The sequence below is a fragment of the Centroberyx affinis genome, unplaced genomic scaffold (assembly GCF_046629955.1).
Source record: "Centroberyx affinis isolate AG114_WGS23_722 - 3 ecotype Tasmania unplaced genomic scaffold, CSIRO-AGI_Caff_v1 ptg000635l_1, whole genome shotgun sequence".
NCBI classification, from domain to species: domain Eukaryota; kingdom Metazoa; phylum Chordata; class Actinopteri; order Beryciformes; family Berycidae; genus Centroberyx; species Centroberyx affinis.
This window is the reverse complement of record NW_027279261.1, coordinates 17,008-35,253: the sequence shown is the minus strand read 5'-3', so window position 1 is coordinate 35,253 and position 18,246 is coordinate 17,008. Positions and strand designations below refer to the sequence as shown.

Genomic DNA, 18,246 nt, shown 5'->3' with positions numbered 1-18,246 from the left:
TATAACCTTCAGCAGGGTTCGAATTATGTGGGAGCCAGTGGGAGCTGAGCTCCCATAAAATCATACATCTGTGGGGGTCACTAATACATTACCAACAACCATTATTTTAATCACAAATAATGCATTTTTCAATGTAATGCGTATTATTTACGTTAACGAGATAAATAGGCTCAAAGAAACATGTTTTCCAAAAGAACTACGCACCATATTCTCTCGTGAATGACAGTATGGCTACACTTCACCACCATTTGTTTGTTTGTTGTGTGTATGGGGTGCGACATGATAAAAAAAAAAAAAGTGGGCTGCTGTGTGTGTGTGTGTGTGTGTGTGTGAGAAAGTGTGAAAGTGTTGGACCACGTAAGGAGCAGTTAAGTCTCTCTCTCTCTCTCTCTCACGGAAAGCGCACCCGTTAGGCTATTATTTATTTATTTATCTCCGCCCCTAACGTTAGTTATTTTAGAGACCCCCACAAAACTCAGATTATAACTTGAACCCTGACCTTCAGGATATGAATAGGCCTATATTCTGAAATTTGAGTTTTTGGGAAAAGATAACACCTTAATTTACTACAGATTCCTCACTAAGTATATAATTTATTTTTCACTGTGGTACTTAGTACATGGTATTCATAACAAAAACATGTTGCAACATGTGCATCAATAAGTGGTTTTATTTTGAAAGCTGTGGCCGGAAGTCCTGTATTTCATTGTAGTTTGCTTGACACTGGTGTGGCAGCTAACCAGCCAGGCGGCTTGTTTAGCCCCTGACTAGTCTAGCCTGTCAACAACACTGCAACCTGACACGGGATAGCCAGCCATTTGGCTAGCTAACTAAACTAGCTAAGTTAGCTAGTCTGCTAGCCTGTAGGTTATCCAACTGTCACAACTCGTAATTATCCAGCTACATACCGTATGTTTGAAGTTACTCCGAAAAGACCAGGAGGCAAAAACTGACTTGCTCATTTGGTAAGTTGTCTCCAGTTCGGCTAAACAGCCGCAGAAAGGCAGGTTCGGTGTTTCCATTTTGCGAATTCAGCGTCTTGAGTCGTTAGCTGTCGGTTGCTAGCCAGCAAGCTGTTGATGCATTTATTATTTTATTTCTCTTCTGAAGTAGCTGGGTCGTTGGATAGCTTAAACTTTATGTTTATTCTGGAGACGCCTCGGTCTTCAACACTTTTGCGGATTTTTGTCCATTAATTATCTATGCTTGGGCAGGCTAACTTAACGTTACTCTCTTGCTACATTGGACCCGGGTAACGTACCGTGCGCGATACAAGGAAGGGAGACAAGCGGGACAGGACGGAGAGTAAACACTTGTTGCAAAGTTGTTTCTTCGCAATGTGGCAAGATTGATTTTTATTAATAGTTGGTATGAAAAGATGGTCACTAAAAGTCCATCGTCAATGTAACAACAAAATAAATCACCCACTGCGGTATACAGTGTAGTTACTGTTTGACGCTGAGGATTAGGATCTCTTTTTAGGACCTCTGGATACAGAAGTAACCTATCTACTGGATTAAGGCGTTATTGAGATTTATAAGGTATTACCGACATGTTTATTTTGCCACATAGTCTTCATGTATTCTGACATTCGCGGAAAACCGATATGAAGTTGTAGCTCTAGGCGTTGCACTTCCATTGCAGGTCTGCAGCTAACATTGTGTTCTGTCTAGCTTTGTTACGTGAGAACTCGGCTGATGAAAAGCATCCCTTTTCTTTTAGCTGGAGTTATCGGAGTAATTGCTGTGTTGCCGTTGTCTGTGTTAGGAAGTTTCCTCTGTATAACTGGCTGAACCGGGTCATTGACTTGACATCCTTTGATACTAACAGTCAGAACCAAGACGAAACACAACAAACCCTGTGCTAGCCTGCAATATGCTTTATTATACAAGCTGTTTTGTAGGGTTTGTATGTAGGGATGGGGATCCATCCACAACATAAGGATGTCTGTAATAAGCTTTGAGTATCCAACATATTATACTGAATATAATACTGGTGTCATACTTTTGGACTTTTGTTGTACATGGCTTTCAGTGTTCATTGTGTAGGCTACTCATGTATATTGTCCACATTTTGTTGGCTGCACTATATGGTTTTGGTTGAGCTACTTTATGTGCCAAATTCTAAATAAAACTATTTCCCAAACTGAATATAAATTGTTTTGAAACCCATCTTGTGTTGAAGTGCAGTATTTTGCTGGCTGTCAGACTACTTTATACATACCTCACTTTCTAAATGTCATACCGTAGGTCCAGCTGTTTAAGACTGCCTTAGTAGACACTTTCCCAATCCCTGCTATGTTGCTGGACCCACCATCACAGTGAATGTTTAGCATTCCATCTTAGCAAAGGCGTTTCCTGTCAACATCTACAACCTCAAGTTTTCAATCTCTGTTAGCCAAGCACATACACTCACTTTGCTCAATATCGCTGTCTCCCTTTCTTTTAGTTTTCCATGTTTGATCCAGTGACTTTATGGAATCTGAATAATTAAATCAGCAGTTACATACAAGGAGTTTTCCTCCCTCAGTTGGTGTGCATAACATAAGACACACAGAAAGAAACAGACATACAGTATAATGGCATGATATGCAAAGTGAGAGACTTTAGACAGCACTGTATTTATGGTTACTGGTTATTTATGGTAACTCATAAATTACTCAAAGTCATAGATTGAATTTACACAGAGCGTCATAGTACAAATATAAGCAGGAAAAGGTAAACATAGAGCAGCATTCAGGTAATGACTTTCCTCACGCATTTTGTCCGTTTCTTTTGTCTGTACATATGCCATCAACATGAATGTATGGGTGTGACTCTGTTTGTGTAAGTCTGTGTCAGTGTAAACATTATGCTCAGTTGCTTCCGTATGGAGGCCTGAAAACACAGTGCTGAAGCATTAGGACAGGCCCGTAGTAACGCCGCTGTGATTTGTCTACCACAGCCTCAAGGGCTGCAGTCTTGACAAGTGGAAAGCTGTGTGTTGTGTTGACTCAAAGTTTCTCACTCTCAGGTTCCCTTCCCTCTGTGTGATATGACATTGCTGCATGGTTACGACAGAAACCAGGGCTCCACTGCAGACGGTTGACATCTAGTCAGGTAAGTTATGGAGGGATTCTCCACAGCCATTTGAGACAGCCTGCCTTTTTTCCAAAATAGCTGCCTTAGCAAGCTGTTTTGCATATATCTCTTCTGGCATACCAAAGAGCACAGGCCGTTATGGAGTATCTCAACACAGGAACATGTGGAAAGCATTATCAGATCTGAAGAGGGAGGCTCTTAAAGGGCTGACACAGAAGTACTTGGGTTGTTAATGTTGTTGCTCTTTCTCCTCAGGAGAGAAACAACTGATAGAACTCACTATCGTAGAAGTCTGTCAACAGAACAAAGTTAAATGACTGCATTGCTCATAGGTTATCTCAATTTTATCAGTATACTTGCATCAGATTATAGGGTCAGTCAGTTTTTTTTAAAGATAAAGTCATGAAAGTGTATTAGGAGAGGAGCTGAATATTTAATGCCAGTCTGTTATTATGAGTTTTCAATGGAATCCCCTATTCACTGTCTAAGCTTGATCTCCCTGTGTTACAACATGTTGGAAAAGAAAACAATGACACACAGCTGTCCAGCCCCTCCCCTGTCTGAGGTTCCAGCTCAAAGTTACATAATTTTGATCACTACTGCACCATTCATTCAGCTGTAAACATTTTTGCTTTATCCTGCCAGAGTGATCAATAACCTTGTGTAAATAACTCTCACTCCGGTATAGAGCTGTGGTGTGGTGTATGGCACTCCCAATACAAAGTCCACAATAATGTCTAGATGGAGGGAGTGCTATGGAGCTAATCATGAGTCTTATTTTGCATCATGTAATCCAGTGGTTGAGTACATTACCAGTGAATGGTTAACACTATAGATTGATTTTGGTTCCATTGTTCAACAGAGGTGTCTAAGTTTATCTTCCCACCTATAGGTGCTATTGGAGAGGATGGCTGCTCAGGTGGAGGTTCAGACTGGGGAGGTAGGAAGGACAGGGGTGGGAGGACGACTGCACCTCACTCCCCTGACTGACTCCAGCAATAAAAGCCTCATCGAGGGCTCTTCCAGCAACCAGGGGTCCCTTATCATCACTCCAGAGCCCAGTAAACCTGCCCCCGGCCCCAAGCCACGGCTCACTCCCAAGCCTTTCGCTGTGGATAAAAACCCCACCATTAGACCCATACTTGCCCCTAAGCCCCAAGCTAAGCCCCGACCAGAGCCTACTCGCCCCGCTGGAATCAAACCTGTACTTCCAAGCACTCCAAAACCACAGCAACCAGTTGTTATCGGCAAACCCAGGCCAGTGTCGACCAACCCAAACCGTCCTGCTCCTACCTCCTTTAAACCTTCTCCTAACCTGAACACTGGACAAACGACCAAGCCTGTAGTCCAGCCGTTTAAACCAGCCCCCCCTCTTGCCGTTGGAGACCCCAGCAAACCCACTCCTCCTCAACCAGCAGAGAGAGAGAAGTCTGGAACATCAAGATTGCCCTTTTCCAGGAGCCCTAAAAAGCCCCCTGCGGCAGAGTGGTCTGGAACCACTAAAATGGAGGAGGAGAAGGACAAAATGGCATCCAGTAAAGGGCCAGGTGGGCCCTCAATGACCAGAGCCAAGTCCATGGGTTTCCTCATTCAAATAGGGCAAGGGGAAGAGGAAAGGGAAGGGAATAAACATGAGGCAGCTGTTCCACTCCGACCCCAGCCAAGAGGCTCTAGACCCAGACCTGTATCAGCCATTTTCCTTCCCTCTTCCACTAAGATGGAGTCGCCAACACCTGCCCCTCGCTGGGCCGGGAGACGACCCCTTTCAGCTGATCTCACGTCCAAGTTTGAGTCTATTGGCCTTTCGCTGCACCGTAAATCCCCCAAGGCGAATAGCAAGGAGAACACTCCAGAGGAGAGGGCACTGCTGCGGAGGAGAGAGACGGAGAAAGACCCAAGTGCGACCACAACCATACCACAAGCTGCTGATGGTGTAGCCAAGCCTGCTGTCCCAGACCAAGGCAACAAGAAGAAAGAAGAGGCAAGTGAGAAAGAGATGGATGAGGATAAGGGTGGAGGTAGCATCAAGAGACGGATCAGTCTCCTCCTTGATTCCTCCTCCTCTCCTGGGGCAGCAGCCACGGGCCAAGGGTCAGAACCTCGCTCTCCAGTGCAGCCAATTCCAGAGGCTGAACCACCGCTGGGTGTTAAACAGCGAATCAAGCAACTGACAGAGGACACACCGCCAGCCCAGAGTCCCCTCGTGAAGCCAACACTAAAGCCCCGCCCCTTGCCCCTTGACCTGACCAAAAGGTAAGAGCTGCTCTTCATGTCTGTCTTTGGTTTGCTTTTGTCCCTTGTCTTTGTTCAGGAGTTCCATTGTCATGCATGGTCTTGTCTTGTGTGATGCATGTTTTTCTTCATCAGGTTTACCTCTGAGAGGTCAGCAGACCTAGGCAGTCCCTCCTTCAATGAGGCGACAGACCGTCATGAGAATGACAAAGATCCTCAGAGGAGGGTAAGAGAGGATTAAGAACTGTTAAAGATTCGTGATATTTGGTTGCTACTGAGCACAGACAATATGTATCAGGGAGTAGCGAGTAGCCATTGGGGGGTCTGTTTGTGCTTTTTATTATTGGTATTATTTTATTCCTTTTTTTTTTAAACCTAATTTTTTACTATTTAAGTTTTTATGTGATGTGGCTTATGTGATGTGTTTATTTGTTTGCCCTGAGCAGCAGCACTTTGTGTCCAAGACAAATTTATTCATGGAAACAGTAAAGTTAATCTTAACTTACTTGCCAAATGCTTATAGATGGATAAGAAGTTAAGTGTGAACAAGATGGAGGATGATAGGATAGGATTAATTCACATGCTTTTACATCTCATCTTGTCTTGTTCTACACCACAGGCCCTTTTATGTTTTAGTGAAACAGATCAGCTTATGTACTTATTACTGTAAAATAAGGTGTTCATGGGAAAATGCACGGTGAAATACACCTTTTTAAGAAAAGTTAGAGCTCGCAACATTTGCTCTGGACCCATGTCTGTCTGGAAATTTTCCCTGGAGAAAATGGGGCATTGCACTAGAAAGAGTGTCATTGCCATAGAAGTACAAAGCTCTGAAACCTAAGACGGCAGGCACATTAATCATCCCTGGTGGCTGTTGGTTATGAAACATGCTGAGAGGAGATCACTGGGAAAAGGTCAACACAGAGAGGCTTTGATTACCACCTCTGCACCACACCCACTGTTATGAGGCCAACACCAAAGGGGATACTATTTCTACATTGACAGTTGTTCACTCAATCACTTTTACTCTTTTGTGTGCTGTATTTCTCTCCTGTTCCGCTGTCAAACCAGATTTGTTCTAATCTCTGGTTTTGTAGTATAGAGGTGAAGTGTTTCAGTTCAAAGTACTTACGTTTTTTAAGGCTGCTAAAATTATTCCTTACATCAGATAATCAGTGCGCTCAGGCGCCCCGGTGGCTCAACCGGTAGAGCAATATTCCACTCAGTTTTAACATGGGGGTTATTCGCCACTTGACCACCATGAAAACCATAATACAAACTACTCACCAAGATCGGATGCAGCTGGAAGAGTTTGTAGCGTTCAGATTTTTACTTCCCATTCATTTGAATGAGGCCATGAAAATAGCCTGAAAACTCACATTTAACACATTCATGAACATATTCAACAACAGATCCTGCTAGTGTGATTTTCAATTGACTGAGGGTCCAACAGTTTAGAACATAATTTCGCTGAATAGCATTTTTATTGATAGAAGAGAACATAGCAGAAGGGTACCATTTAGGAGAGATAATTCCTGTTTGGAAGACCGGATCTACTTTTAATTTTAAATACAAATTTTAGTTTAAACCAAGAATAGAAATGCAAAATGACGAAGGGCCCAGGACTGCTTTTTTGTCTTAAAAGCTGGATCTGTTGTTGAATCTGTTCACAAACCTGTTAAATAAGTTTTTAGGCTATTTTCATGGCCTCAATCAAATGAGTGGGAAGTAAAAATCCGAACCATACACACTCGTCCCAGCTGCATCCAATCTTGGTGAGTAGTTTATATTATGGTTTTCATTGTGGTCAAGTGCCAAATAACTCCCATGTTAAAACTAAGTGGAATATTGCTTTAAGGTAAAGCCCTTCCTGCAGCAGCATGGATTTGAATCCGGCCCTTGCCCTTTGCTGCTTGTCATCCCCCCTCTCTCTGCCCTCACTTTCCTGTCTTTTTCTACTACCTCACCTCTAATAAAGGTGTAGGTGTAAAAAGGTGTGGTGAAAAAAAGATAATGCGATGCGTTAAAATGGTAAAAAAAAAAAAAAAGTCATTAAATCTCTATGAATTTCCTTAGTTTGAAGAGTCAGCGACCATCCACAGTGACCAAAAGAACATGGAGGAGGACAACAAAGACCCCCAAGAGCAGCTCACAGAGGCCTCCATGGCTAGAGGTTCTGACGAAGGACAGACGGCGGGCAGCACATCCAAGGAAAGTGGTCCCAGCAGTGAGGTACAGATGGTGCGAGCGTCCCTGTTTGAGAACGTTGTGGAGAGGTACAGTGTGCTGGTGGTGGACGAGGATCAGCCTAAAGACAAGGCTAAGGCCTTGCTTAGGAACTTGTCACTCAAGAAAGGGAATAGTGAGAATGAGGGAACCCTGGTCACCGCCACTTACAGAGAGCCTGCATCTCCATCAAGCCCGCTGCGGGTGTTGCATTCTTTTGACACTGTGCAGGCGGTGGAGGAGAGCAGGGCGGTGAGCGAGAGCATCCCCTTGGCTCAGTTGGAGGACAAGGCCATGACCCTACGCTCCAGACGCTCAGAAGGGAGCAGGCCAACAGCAGAGCGGAGCGCTCTGGCTCAAGGAGAACCTGATTTGGCCTCGATGCCAGAGCAGCAACCACGATACCTGAGAGTCGGAGCTCTACACAAGTGGACTGCTGCAGACTTGGAGCAAGAGGCAGGCATCGAGAAAGGAATACGAAAGGAATCGGAAAGGGAGCGACAGATGGCTTTGGAGAAAGAGAGAGAAAGGCAGAGAGAGGCAGACAGGGAGGAAGCAGCCGCAGCCCCTAAACGTTTGAAAATGCTACAGGCAGACGAGCAGACTAAACCCAGGGCCACCTACTTTGCCTTGACCGGACAAATACAGGAGCCAGTTTCCCCTGGAGATGAAGGAGCAGACAGAGGGGACATGGCAGCGCCCTTTGATGATTTTTCTGTGAGGTCTGGACAGTGGGGCTCTCAAGGAAAGATTCTTCCATTAAGGAGGAATCCATCATTAGATGAAGCTTTTGGAAAGAGCCCACAAAGTCAAAATCAAGGTGAGGAATCAATGGAGAGGAGCCAAATATCAGAAAGCGAGAGGGGATCGGCATGGGACAGACAGCCAACAGAGGAGGAGATGGAAGTTGAAAAGCAAAGAGAATTAAAGAGGGAGACAGATAGACAAAAGGGAAGAATGAAAGAACTGGAGAGAGAAAAACAGAGACAACTAGAAACTGAGAGACAGGCACATTTAGAATTTGCACGAATGAAAGAGAGGGAGATGCAGAGAGAGTTTGAAAGACAAAGACAGAAAGAGTTTGAGAAGGAGAAACGAGAGCTTGAGAAACGACGTGAGTTGGAAAGACAGAAACAGCTAGAGCTGGAAAAAGAAAAACTGCAAGAATTAGAGAGACAAAGAGAACTGGAAAGAGAGAGACAGCGAGAACTAGAAAGAGAGAGACAACGACAAATCGAGAGAGAGAGACAGCGAGAATTGGAAAGGGAAAGACAGAGGGAGATTGAAAGAGAGAGACAGCGAGAGCTGGAAAGGGAGAAACAGCAAGAGCTGGAGAAAGAAAGGCAGCATGAGCAGGAGAGGCAGAGACAAAGGGAGCAAGAAAGACAGAGAGAGCTGGACAAAGAGAGACGGCTGTTGGAAATGCAAAAAGAGAGACAGCTGGAGCTGGAGAGAATGAAGGAGATGGAGAGAAGACAGTTCTTAGAGTTTGAACGACAGAAACAGAAGGAAAGGGAGAGGCAGCAGCTTTTGGAGCTTGAGAGAGAGAGACTTAGGGAGAAGATGGAGAGGGAAGAGGCAGAGAAAATGAAACGGATGGCCATACAGCAGGAAGTGGACAGACAGAAAGAGCTGGAGCGAGAAAGAGAACAACAGAGGATGATGGAAAAGGAGCGTCTGAAAGAGGTTGAGAGGGAAAGGCAGAGAGAGTTGGAGAGACAGAGGCAAAGAGATTTGGAAAGGGAGAGACAGAAACAACTTGACTTTGAGAGACAGGAGCTGGAAAACCAGAGGTTGAGACAACGTGAATATGAGAAGGAAAGGCAGAGGAAGGAGGAGTTGGAGAAGATTAAAGAGATGGAGAGAAGGCAACTCTTGGAATTTGAGAAGCAAAAGCAGGTGGAGAAGGACAGACAGCTTGCAGAGCTTGAGAAACTGAGACTGAGGGAGAGGATGGAGAGAGAGGAGGCAGAGAAAATGAGAAAGATAGCCAAACTGCAGGAAGCAGAAAGACAAAGACTGAAAGAGAAGCAGAGGAAAGACGAGCAGGAGAGGGTGGCATTGGACTCATCACCTCTCAGGCCTAAAGTGCTGGATCTAGACTCTGTGCTCCGAGATGACCCATTTTCCAAGGCCACTTCCCAACACAGTGACCCTGCAACCCGATGGAAGCAGGCTTCTCCCAGAGCAGACGAGCCTTACAAACCTGCCATTCTTGACATAGACTCTTTCACATCTCAAACTCAGCCCTCTCCCAGTAAAGACATGTTTCCTGTTGCTGGTATTCAGGGTATAGAGGCGGGGAGTGGGGCTAGATCACAGCCTCTTACCCCTGAGAGGGACGGTAGCCGAAAGGTGCCACCAGAGGTTTCACTGGGTCGTCCAAGCCCAGTATGGACGGCTTCAGTTCAGGACCCATGGGAGCTGAAGCCAGGTGAGATGTCGGTGGACAGACCCATGGCTGGACCTGAACCACCCCGGAAGCCTGCCAACAAACCTAGCCTAGAGCAACTCCTCCTCAGGCAGGAGGAACGGCTCCTGGCCCCAGAGAGGCGCTGGTCTGGTGTGCCGGATGAGCGGCCGCACTTGGCCCCTTTCCCAAGGAGAGACGCCAACACTGCTAGCTCTCCTGGCAGAGTCTCCAGCAGCACTCCCATGGAGCAGATCTGGTTCCCCAGAGAGCCAGAGCCTCACAACAACAGGGGAGAGGTCTGGGGCCATAGGAGAGCACAGGGATCCCAGGTGAGGGCGACTGACCCAAGGTGACATGAAAGACTGAGAGGCAGAAATAACTCTTTTCATACAGAAATGTTAGGTTAGCTTTCAGGCTAGGCATATATTGTGCGATGAAGATGAGGAGTTGACTCTGGTGTCCCTGTGTGTCAGGAGCTGAACAGGATGCGGTCCCGCAGTGTGTCGCGACGGTCGGCCCCTTTGAATAGTGCCGTGGAGGGAAGCCTTTCCAGGATGAGGAGTCGCAGTGCCCACAGAGAGAGGGACCGTCACAGCTGGGTGAGTCAGGCTGCATTTTTGTTTCTCAGCACCAACAAAAATTGGTTCTACGAAAGCCCTAACTGGATGCAATTAAAAAAAAACCACTGAGTATCTGCTTCAATGTAATAGTTGGCCGTGAGCCTTTTATCTTGGTCACTGTTTACATTTATTTGGACTGTTTCTCACACATCACTCACCTATCACTGGTGATAGGGAGGGAATTGTGTGTGTGTGTACTTGTGTGTGAGCACAAGTACACATGTACTATGTGTCTATGTTTGAGAACAAATGTGTGTCTATGCCTATTCGAGTGAGTGTGTGTGTTAGTCTGCATGTGTGATGAAGAGAGGCATTAGGTGGAGCTGGAATGCAGTTAGTTGACTGGAAGATGAGAGCTGTTGAATGCAGCCGGGTTCAGGAAATAATGAGTTGGTGACTAATGTTGAAGGCATCGTCTCATAGAGTCACCTCCACTCCCTCCCACCTCACGTTCCAGGGAACTGGTGGCCAAACATCTTCTCAGGCCTGTAATTCAGGATTGGATTAGTCAAATGGTTAATGAGTACATGTTCACACTGCTCACTTGACAGCACCCTGTCAACAAGGCTCAGGGAAAGCTGTGCAGTAAAATGGCCCTTAATGGTAATGATGTGTTCTGCAACCAAGCAGACACGTAATACTCATGTGACTGTGTTGGTCCTCGCTACTTGGTTACTTCTGACGTTTATGACTTCTACCAACGTAGTCCAGGTCTGCCTTTTGTTTCAAGGATATAAATAAAGATACCAAGCTTTTCATTTTGCATTAGGTAAGTTAAAATTTGTCTGCATGTCTGCAAGTACACTCAATACATTATGTATACATACTGTATGTTCATCATCTATATCTAAACAAATGTACAATGTTTATGTGATATACAGTGATGGGTTTGGTCGCCTATTTGTCAATGAGAGTGTAAGTTTAGGACCTGGTTAAAGACCTACACTATGACGCAGAGGTGTATTGATGCTTAACATTGCACACTGCCATGACATGGAGCCGGGAAGCCCCCAAAGATTAGGTCACCATGAGTTTAGGGTCACTAGCACCATCTAGTGGTTGTACTTCAGTTGTATGAGTGTTAGCCTTCACAGAGTACTAGGTTAACTGTTTGTTAACCTAGTTACTAACCTACATCTACTAACCTAGATGTAGGTTAACTGTTAGTTAATACAGTGCTGAGACCTGACCTGTTATTGTTTGCTGTGGTCACTGCTTAATTATTTTTGGCAGCTTGAGCTGTGTCTGGTTCTATCATTTCTTTGGCGGTTTATGTAATGCTCAACTGATATATTGATTAGGGATGCTGCACAGATCTGATATCCAGTATCAGAATATGATCTGATCCTGTCAAATTTTGATTTATTGGTATTTATTGGTTTTATTTATTTAGTTCCCCCCCTCCAATCCATTCATGAAAATTGACATTGAAGAAAGTATTTGCCGTAAACAAGTGTATGTGGTAGACGGTTTGCATGGTTTGAAAGCAGCTGGTTAACAGTCATGTCTGCAGTCTGGAATTACTTTAAACTGGAGACCGAAAGCAAACGGCTAATTGTAATGTTTGCAATGCTGTGTTTCGAGGGGTGGCAGCAGCAGAGCTAATTACAATACGACTTGTTTAATCAGGCATTTGCAAGAAACACCATTTGGTGTGATGAGTTCTCAAAGATAGTATCTCAGAAGACGTCTGTGCCTAAGCTGCGAACATTAGAGCAGTGATTCTCAAACTTTTTCATATCAAGGACCCCTAATTCAGTCCACATTAGAGCCACGGACCCCCATTTTGTCTTGGACCCAAATCTGAGAATATTTTTATTGTTAGATATGATTTTGTCCAGAATGCCATGAATATCTGTGTTGCAGGTAGAGAGATGACAGTGAAACTAAGATCAAAATAGTCATTCTTCTATATTCTCTAATTGTGTTAAGTTCTTATAAGTGAAATAATGGTGAATTTAACAATTCATCAATTTGCTGGGGACCCCTTGGAACTCCCTCAAGGACCCCTGGTGGTCCCCGGACCCCACGTTGAGAACCACTGCATTAGAGGATATACTGAATGTGATAGATGATAGATGAAATAACAGAGAGCATTACTGAGTTTATCACCGTGTAATGGAGTATTAGGAGCCATGCTACAGTTTGCCCTCTCAATACTATCTTTCACACACTGCCCTCCTGCACCTGTACAACAACGTATGTAAACACCTCTTGGATTGCTTGAAAGATGTGACTGCAATTAGTTCCACTACAGGCTTTTGGAGTTCTTACCGTTTGATCGTGCGCTTGATTGATTCAGGCTTTACTTTACAAAGTGCGCTGTAAAAATAAACATCTTCGCATTAATTACAAAATTATTGGATCGGCACTTGGTTGGTATTGGCAAACATTCAAAATGTAATAACTCAAATTGTTATTAGAGTCCAAAAAAAATTTGATCCAGACATCCCTAACATTGATGTGGTGATACGATCAGTCTTTCACAATCGTATCAGCAATTATGTTCCTTTGATAGAGCTACAATAAGATCACCACAGAAAATGGACACTTAAACACAGTGGCATGGTTATATTTAAGATTTTCATATTTACTCTATGCTTTTAAGCAAAATAGCAGCAAATGTTTTAGAAATCTGGTTGAGATTTTTGAGAGGGTATATAATGACGTTGATTATGTTGAGTAATCCATCAGTATAGGCAGATATCGGATATCACACCACAAAATCGTCCATTAGCCAGACTGTACAGTCAGTTATATTTACTGGGAGAAGTATCTTCAGACACACACCCTGAGATCATACTTGCACAGTGACATCACTGGGATAAGGCAGAGGGTCTGAGGCTGGTGAGTTGGACAGAGCAGAGATGGGCACCGGGCTGAGAGCTGTGTTGTACATGTGGTCATGCTGTCTGACTCCACACTGCCTCTGGGTAAGTGACAGCACAACTCTTTTATTACGGACGTTTTTATTCTGTAAGCCTCATGTGTGCCTCTCACAATAATATTGAAAGTAGCATGTCACTCTCTGTATGCTTTTTAGCTACAGCCTGTATCATCTGCTTCCTCACAGTGTGTGGTTTCTGGTTGGTTGCTGCGGCTGCGGCTGTGGCTGCTCACTGCTTGGGTGACGTCAGCAGAACTGGGGAAGTGATGTGCAGCTGTGAGTCATTTCCCGGTGGATGATGTTCAGAAAAAAATATTGAATTGAATTATTGATTACTATTTACTTAGTTACACTACTTGTCATATGACTTTTAGGTTACACCCCCGAAATTGTTTCACTTGTGCTTCTCTGTGTTAGTTTCTAATGTTGTAATCCCTTTGCTTAATAAAATCAAAGTAGCTGGAATACTTTCACCTAGAGAAAGTACAGTTTTCTGCCATCTCTCATCCAAGCTAGCCTTGTGTGTTTGATTATGGTGAAAACAAATTTGTGGATAGGGTGGGATGTAGTTTTGATAATCAAGTTGATAATTGGAATATTATTACTGAAATAATAATAATTTGTTACACTACTTGATACAGGGAAAGTAATAATATTACTGTAACACTTTACTAGCCAACATATGTCACATCTTCAACAACTAAGTAATTTAGCACTTTCAGGCTCAATTACCTTGTCCTTAATAGTCTAAATACTCAGGAGGGGGACAAGGCAGCCATTTTAGGGATGAGGAGTATGTGAGAGGGGTGTGTTTGAGTGCTCTGTTGGAAACTGAGAACCTTAGAGGAGACTCACTTGCCTTTAGCACAGCACTTCAAAGAAATAAGCAGATTACCAGCAGGGGGCATATGTGGACAGCGATGTACCTTATATGAGCCCCTGTGTCCCAGTTTGCTCTGAGAAGAGTTTAACTCTCTGAAGTGCGCCTGGAGTACTATTGCTGTCTTTTATCGTATCAGTTGAGAGACGATGTTCATTGAGAGCTGGTCGGTCTGTGGCAAGTATTAAAAAAGTTAGAGGGAAGCCCCTCAAGGTTCTCTAGCCTGTGCTGTGGTTTGCATGAGTCTGAGAGAGATTTGTTTAAACAAACTCTGTCTTGAGTGTTGTGATTCCTCATTTTAGCTATGCTCTCATTGTGCTGACAGACCGGTTGACAAGCACACAATCCCACTTCAGTCTTACAGCCACACCTGTCTTTTCCTCTCTCTCGCTCTCTCTCGCTCTCTCGCTCTCTCTCGCATGTATTATCAATCTATTTATAGTTTAGGCTACTCCTCAACATGACCATGCACTTGTGCTCATTCCTATATGTTCATATCACTATTCCTTTTCCTCTTTTTCTCTCATGTGTTCTCCATCTATTATGAAGGGAGGGACTACTTAAAAATAACATACAAAAATGATTTTGTATGTGTCAATATACATCACTCTCCCTGTGTCCCTCCTATGTTTGCTTCTACCCTCCTCCCCTGTGCTGGCTGTGACAATTGCACTGCAACAGAAACGGGCTGGAGTGCCAGAGCACCGCAGAACATATATCACCCTCCCCTCTCCCTCCCGCACTGAATCAGGAACCTCCCATTCTCTCTCTCTCCCTCTGACTCCACTCTCCACTCCCTCTCTCCACCCAGTTTCTCCTTGACGGTGAGTCCTAGAGCATTGGGTACAGGGAACAGGACTGGCTGACGCATTTTCTTCTACCTGCCCGTACCTGCAGGAAAAGGCAAGGAGAGAACATTTTCTCTCTCTTGTCTTCCCTGGATTTTACCTTCCCACCACAGTCCTCTCTCTCATTTCTTCTATTTGGCACTGCGTTGACTGCTCTCTGGTTCTCCTTTGGGAATAGAAATGACTACAGCAGCTTTCGCTCCGCCACCAGCTGTCCTGGACCGTTCCTCCTCGCAAGTTTTTTGCCAGCAGAACAACATTGTATCGGGCACCGTGGAAATGTAGCCTTGTTGGATGTCATATTTCCACTTTTAACCTGGGCGCAGTTTCGGAGGAGACGCAGTAACAACGACTCTAGGAAAGCTGTCAGGTTGGCTGTATTTGAGGCTGGGATCAAGACAGATAGGCTCACACCTGGAGAACTGGCAGAGGTTTCACTTAGTACTGTTCTAAACCTAATTCTCACTCTCTGTATTATTACTCTTAGCTGTATGATAAAGTCTGTATGATAAAGCTGGATACCTGAATGCTGTGCTACACATGAATGCTATATTCGGGATGTGATATTACCTCACATCACCTGTCCAGTTGATTTGTTGCTGCTACTTTGTGTACTTGATGCCAGAGAAAGATGGTTGAGAAACCTGTTGGTAAGCAGTGCAGCAGTTTTTCATGCAGTCTCATAGAGTAGTCCCCTGCATACTTAACAGTGAGTGTCTGTCATAGAGCAACCTTCCATATCCTTTTACATGCCCAGTTGGTTAGCGAGGCAGGCATATCATATCAAGCATATCTTCTGTGCATTGAAATAGACAGCAGAAAGCTCCACAGTTCACTTCAGGCCGACAGCCTGGAGCCTGACAGTGATGAGTTCAAATGGAGTCCTGATGGCTCCAGTGGGACTGCACTGCAGAAAGGCCATTTAGAACTGAAACCGAAGAGAGATTAGGTCCTGTAACGGTCAACGGCTGGCTGGCGTTCTCTTTGCTGCAGTGCTGTAAGAAGCAGACAACACCATCACCACCACATCTGACTGGCTGAGCTGTGTTGTTGTTCTCCCTATCACCAACTGCACTACTGCAGCATTGACCTAGCAACACACATCAGTGAATACCAAGGACACTGTCCCTGGACTGCCATCTCTCCAACATAACCTCCCAAGACGTGAATGACTCTGCTGCTGTGAAAACAAGAGTCACAGCGTAGCTGAGAGTCTCGTTCTGACACAGCAGGTCTTGCCAGTGCTGGGCTGTGATGGAGTACCTGGGGGACAAGCTGTCAGTGGCCCAATCCCAGGTGTCGGGATGGGTGGGAAATGTCCGTCGCTCCCTGCAGGGGGCGCTCAGCTTTGTATCCAGCGCGGTGGAGAGGGGAGGCAGGGGAGAGGACGGGACGGGGGGCTTCAAGAGAACCAACTCTCTGCGCTCGCTAGCCTCTCGCAGCAGGGAGTCCTTCCGCAGGTTCTCACTGCGCAGCCAGCAGCGGCTGTCCTTACGCAGGCGCACCGCACCTAACACCCCGACTAGTGTAAGACACACGCACGTATACACACACACACACACACACCAGAGATGCACCAATACCTTTCACTGCTGACACGGATTACAAGCACTGATCATAAAGTCGGCCAAGCACCAATCTGGTCCATTACATTAACTGAACAATATGTCAATGAACAATGTCACTCTGTTAACAACTACTCCCTCCTCGACAACTTGGTCTCTTGCCAAACATCTCCAGCATGTAAACAACGTATCTATCTGCCTTTTTTTTTGTTTGCTGCACACCCCCTGCTGCATCTCATCCATCTTTCTCCTTTCATCAGCTATCCCTCTCATATTGTCCTTGACAATGTTGACCTTTTTTTGTCTCTTTGTTCAGCCAAGCTACTGCAATACCGGTTCCTCAGGTCACTCTGGTCTAGCCTGGGGTTTCCAGGGATTTGATCAGGAACAAGGGGCTGGAAAAAGTAGGAAAACGGTAATCCCCATTAGAAATGATTGGGAGTATTAGCATCTCAGAAAAACTGAAATCTTTAGGGGAAAAAAAAAAAAGGAAAAAAAGTCTCTGGGTTTCCTGCCACTTGCCTCTGCCCTGACATTTACACTGTCATTTAATCTCGTCCGGACAGAGTCAGAAATCCATGTAGGGATATAGATACATTGTAGTGGAGTTACAGTCAGTGCCTCCTATCTTTAGGTTACACCTATTTGCTGAACTACCTCACTCCAACACCTCATGAGTCATGACTCCAAAAGATTAGAGGTGTTTTCATGACGTCTGTGTGGTTGTAAGTTGTGTTGACGTGTCTTAGTTGAGATTAAATTTAATAGCGGTTAGATTTGCACAGTGCACACATCAGCGGCTATGATTGTGGTCTCTGGGGACAGTGCCCCTAACACCCCCCACCCCCCCTCAACTGGGCTGGTGTTAAGTGGATGAGTGAGAATGAGAAGCTAGTAACACTGGGTTGAATGTGATGGACGGAGGCCAACTAGCCGGTCAGTGGCTGAGAGAGTGAAGGGGGGTGGGGAAACTGGAACTATCCACTTCTCCCCCACACCCAAAACAATTGGGATGAGTTTGTGAGTCCAGAGATGAAAAGAGGTCTGGAATCTTTATGCATCTGAAAATGGTGGTGCTGTTGTAAGTCTAGAGATTGCATATTGGAAGACTACACCATCACTTCCTCTTGGGACCACATGAACGTCTTCTGGTTTAGTTACTTTTGAATCCTACCAGAACCTTCTCTCCTGTGGCTCCCCTGTCCCTCGCGGCATTCTTACTATCTCAATAAGGAATAATACTTAGGGGAGTGGACTGTCTATTCTTCTTAAAAATGACATGGAGTTGTAGTTTGACAGACTGACTAAGAAGCTATGGCAGAGACTTGTAGTGTTTGATCCCAGCAATCTTGTTGTACTGGGTTTGCCTCAAATGCTTTGCAATGTATGTTCTAACTTTTGTAGACAGTGTTGCATGCTGTCAGATAACTGAAATCCTGAGGTGTGTACAACAGTTGAAAGAGGCTATTTGTTTGTTTGTATTATTTGTATACCT

The 18,246-nt window shown here is 44.8% G+C and overlaps 1 protein-coding gene across 2 annotated transcripts in view; it reads left to right on the top strand.

Annotated features, from left to right (window-relative positions):
• The first annotated feature begins 788 nt into the window (after positions 1-788).
• Positions 789-18,246, top strand: part of LOC139643598 (uncharacterized protein KIAA1671) — a 29,594-nt gene continuing 12,136 nt past the window's right edge. For both annotated transcript variants that reach the window (XM_071518784.1, XM_071518783.1), the window contains exons 1-6: positions 789-965; positions 3,013-3,098; positions 3,973-5,333; positions 5,448-5,538; positions 7,389-10,280; positions 10,425-10,550. In XM_071518784.1, the coding sequence (XP_071374885.1) occupies positions 3,988-5,333; positions 5,448-5,538; positions 7,389-10,280; positions 10,425-10,550 (4,455 nt within the window). In that variant the 5' untranslated portion in view covers positions 789-965; positions 3,013-3,098; positions 3,973-3,987. The remainder of the gene's footprint in view (positions 966-3,012; positions 3,099-3,972; positions 5,334-5,447; positions 5,539-7,388; positions 10,281-10,424; positions 10,551-18,246) is intronic.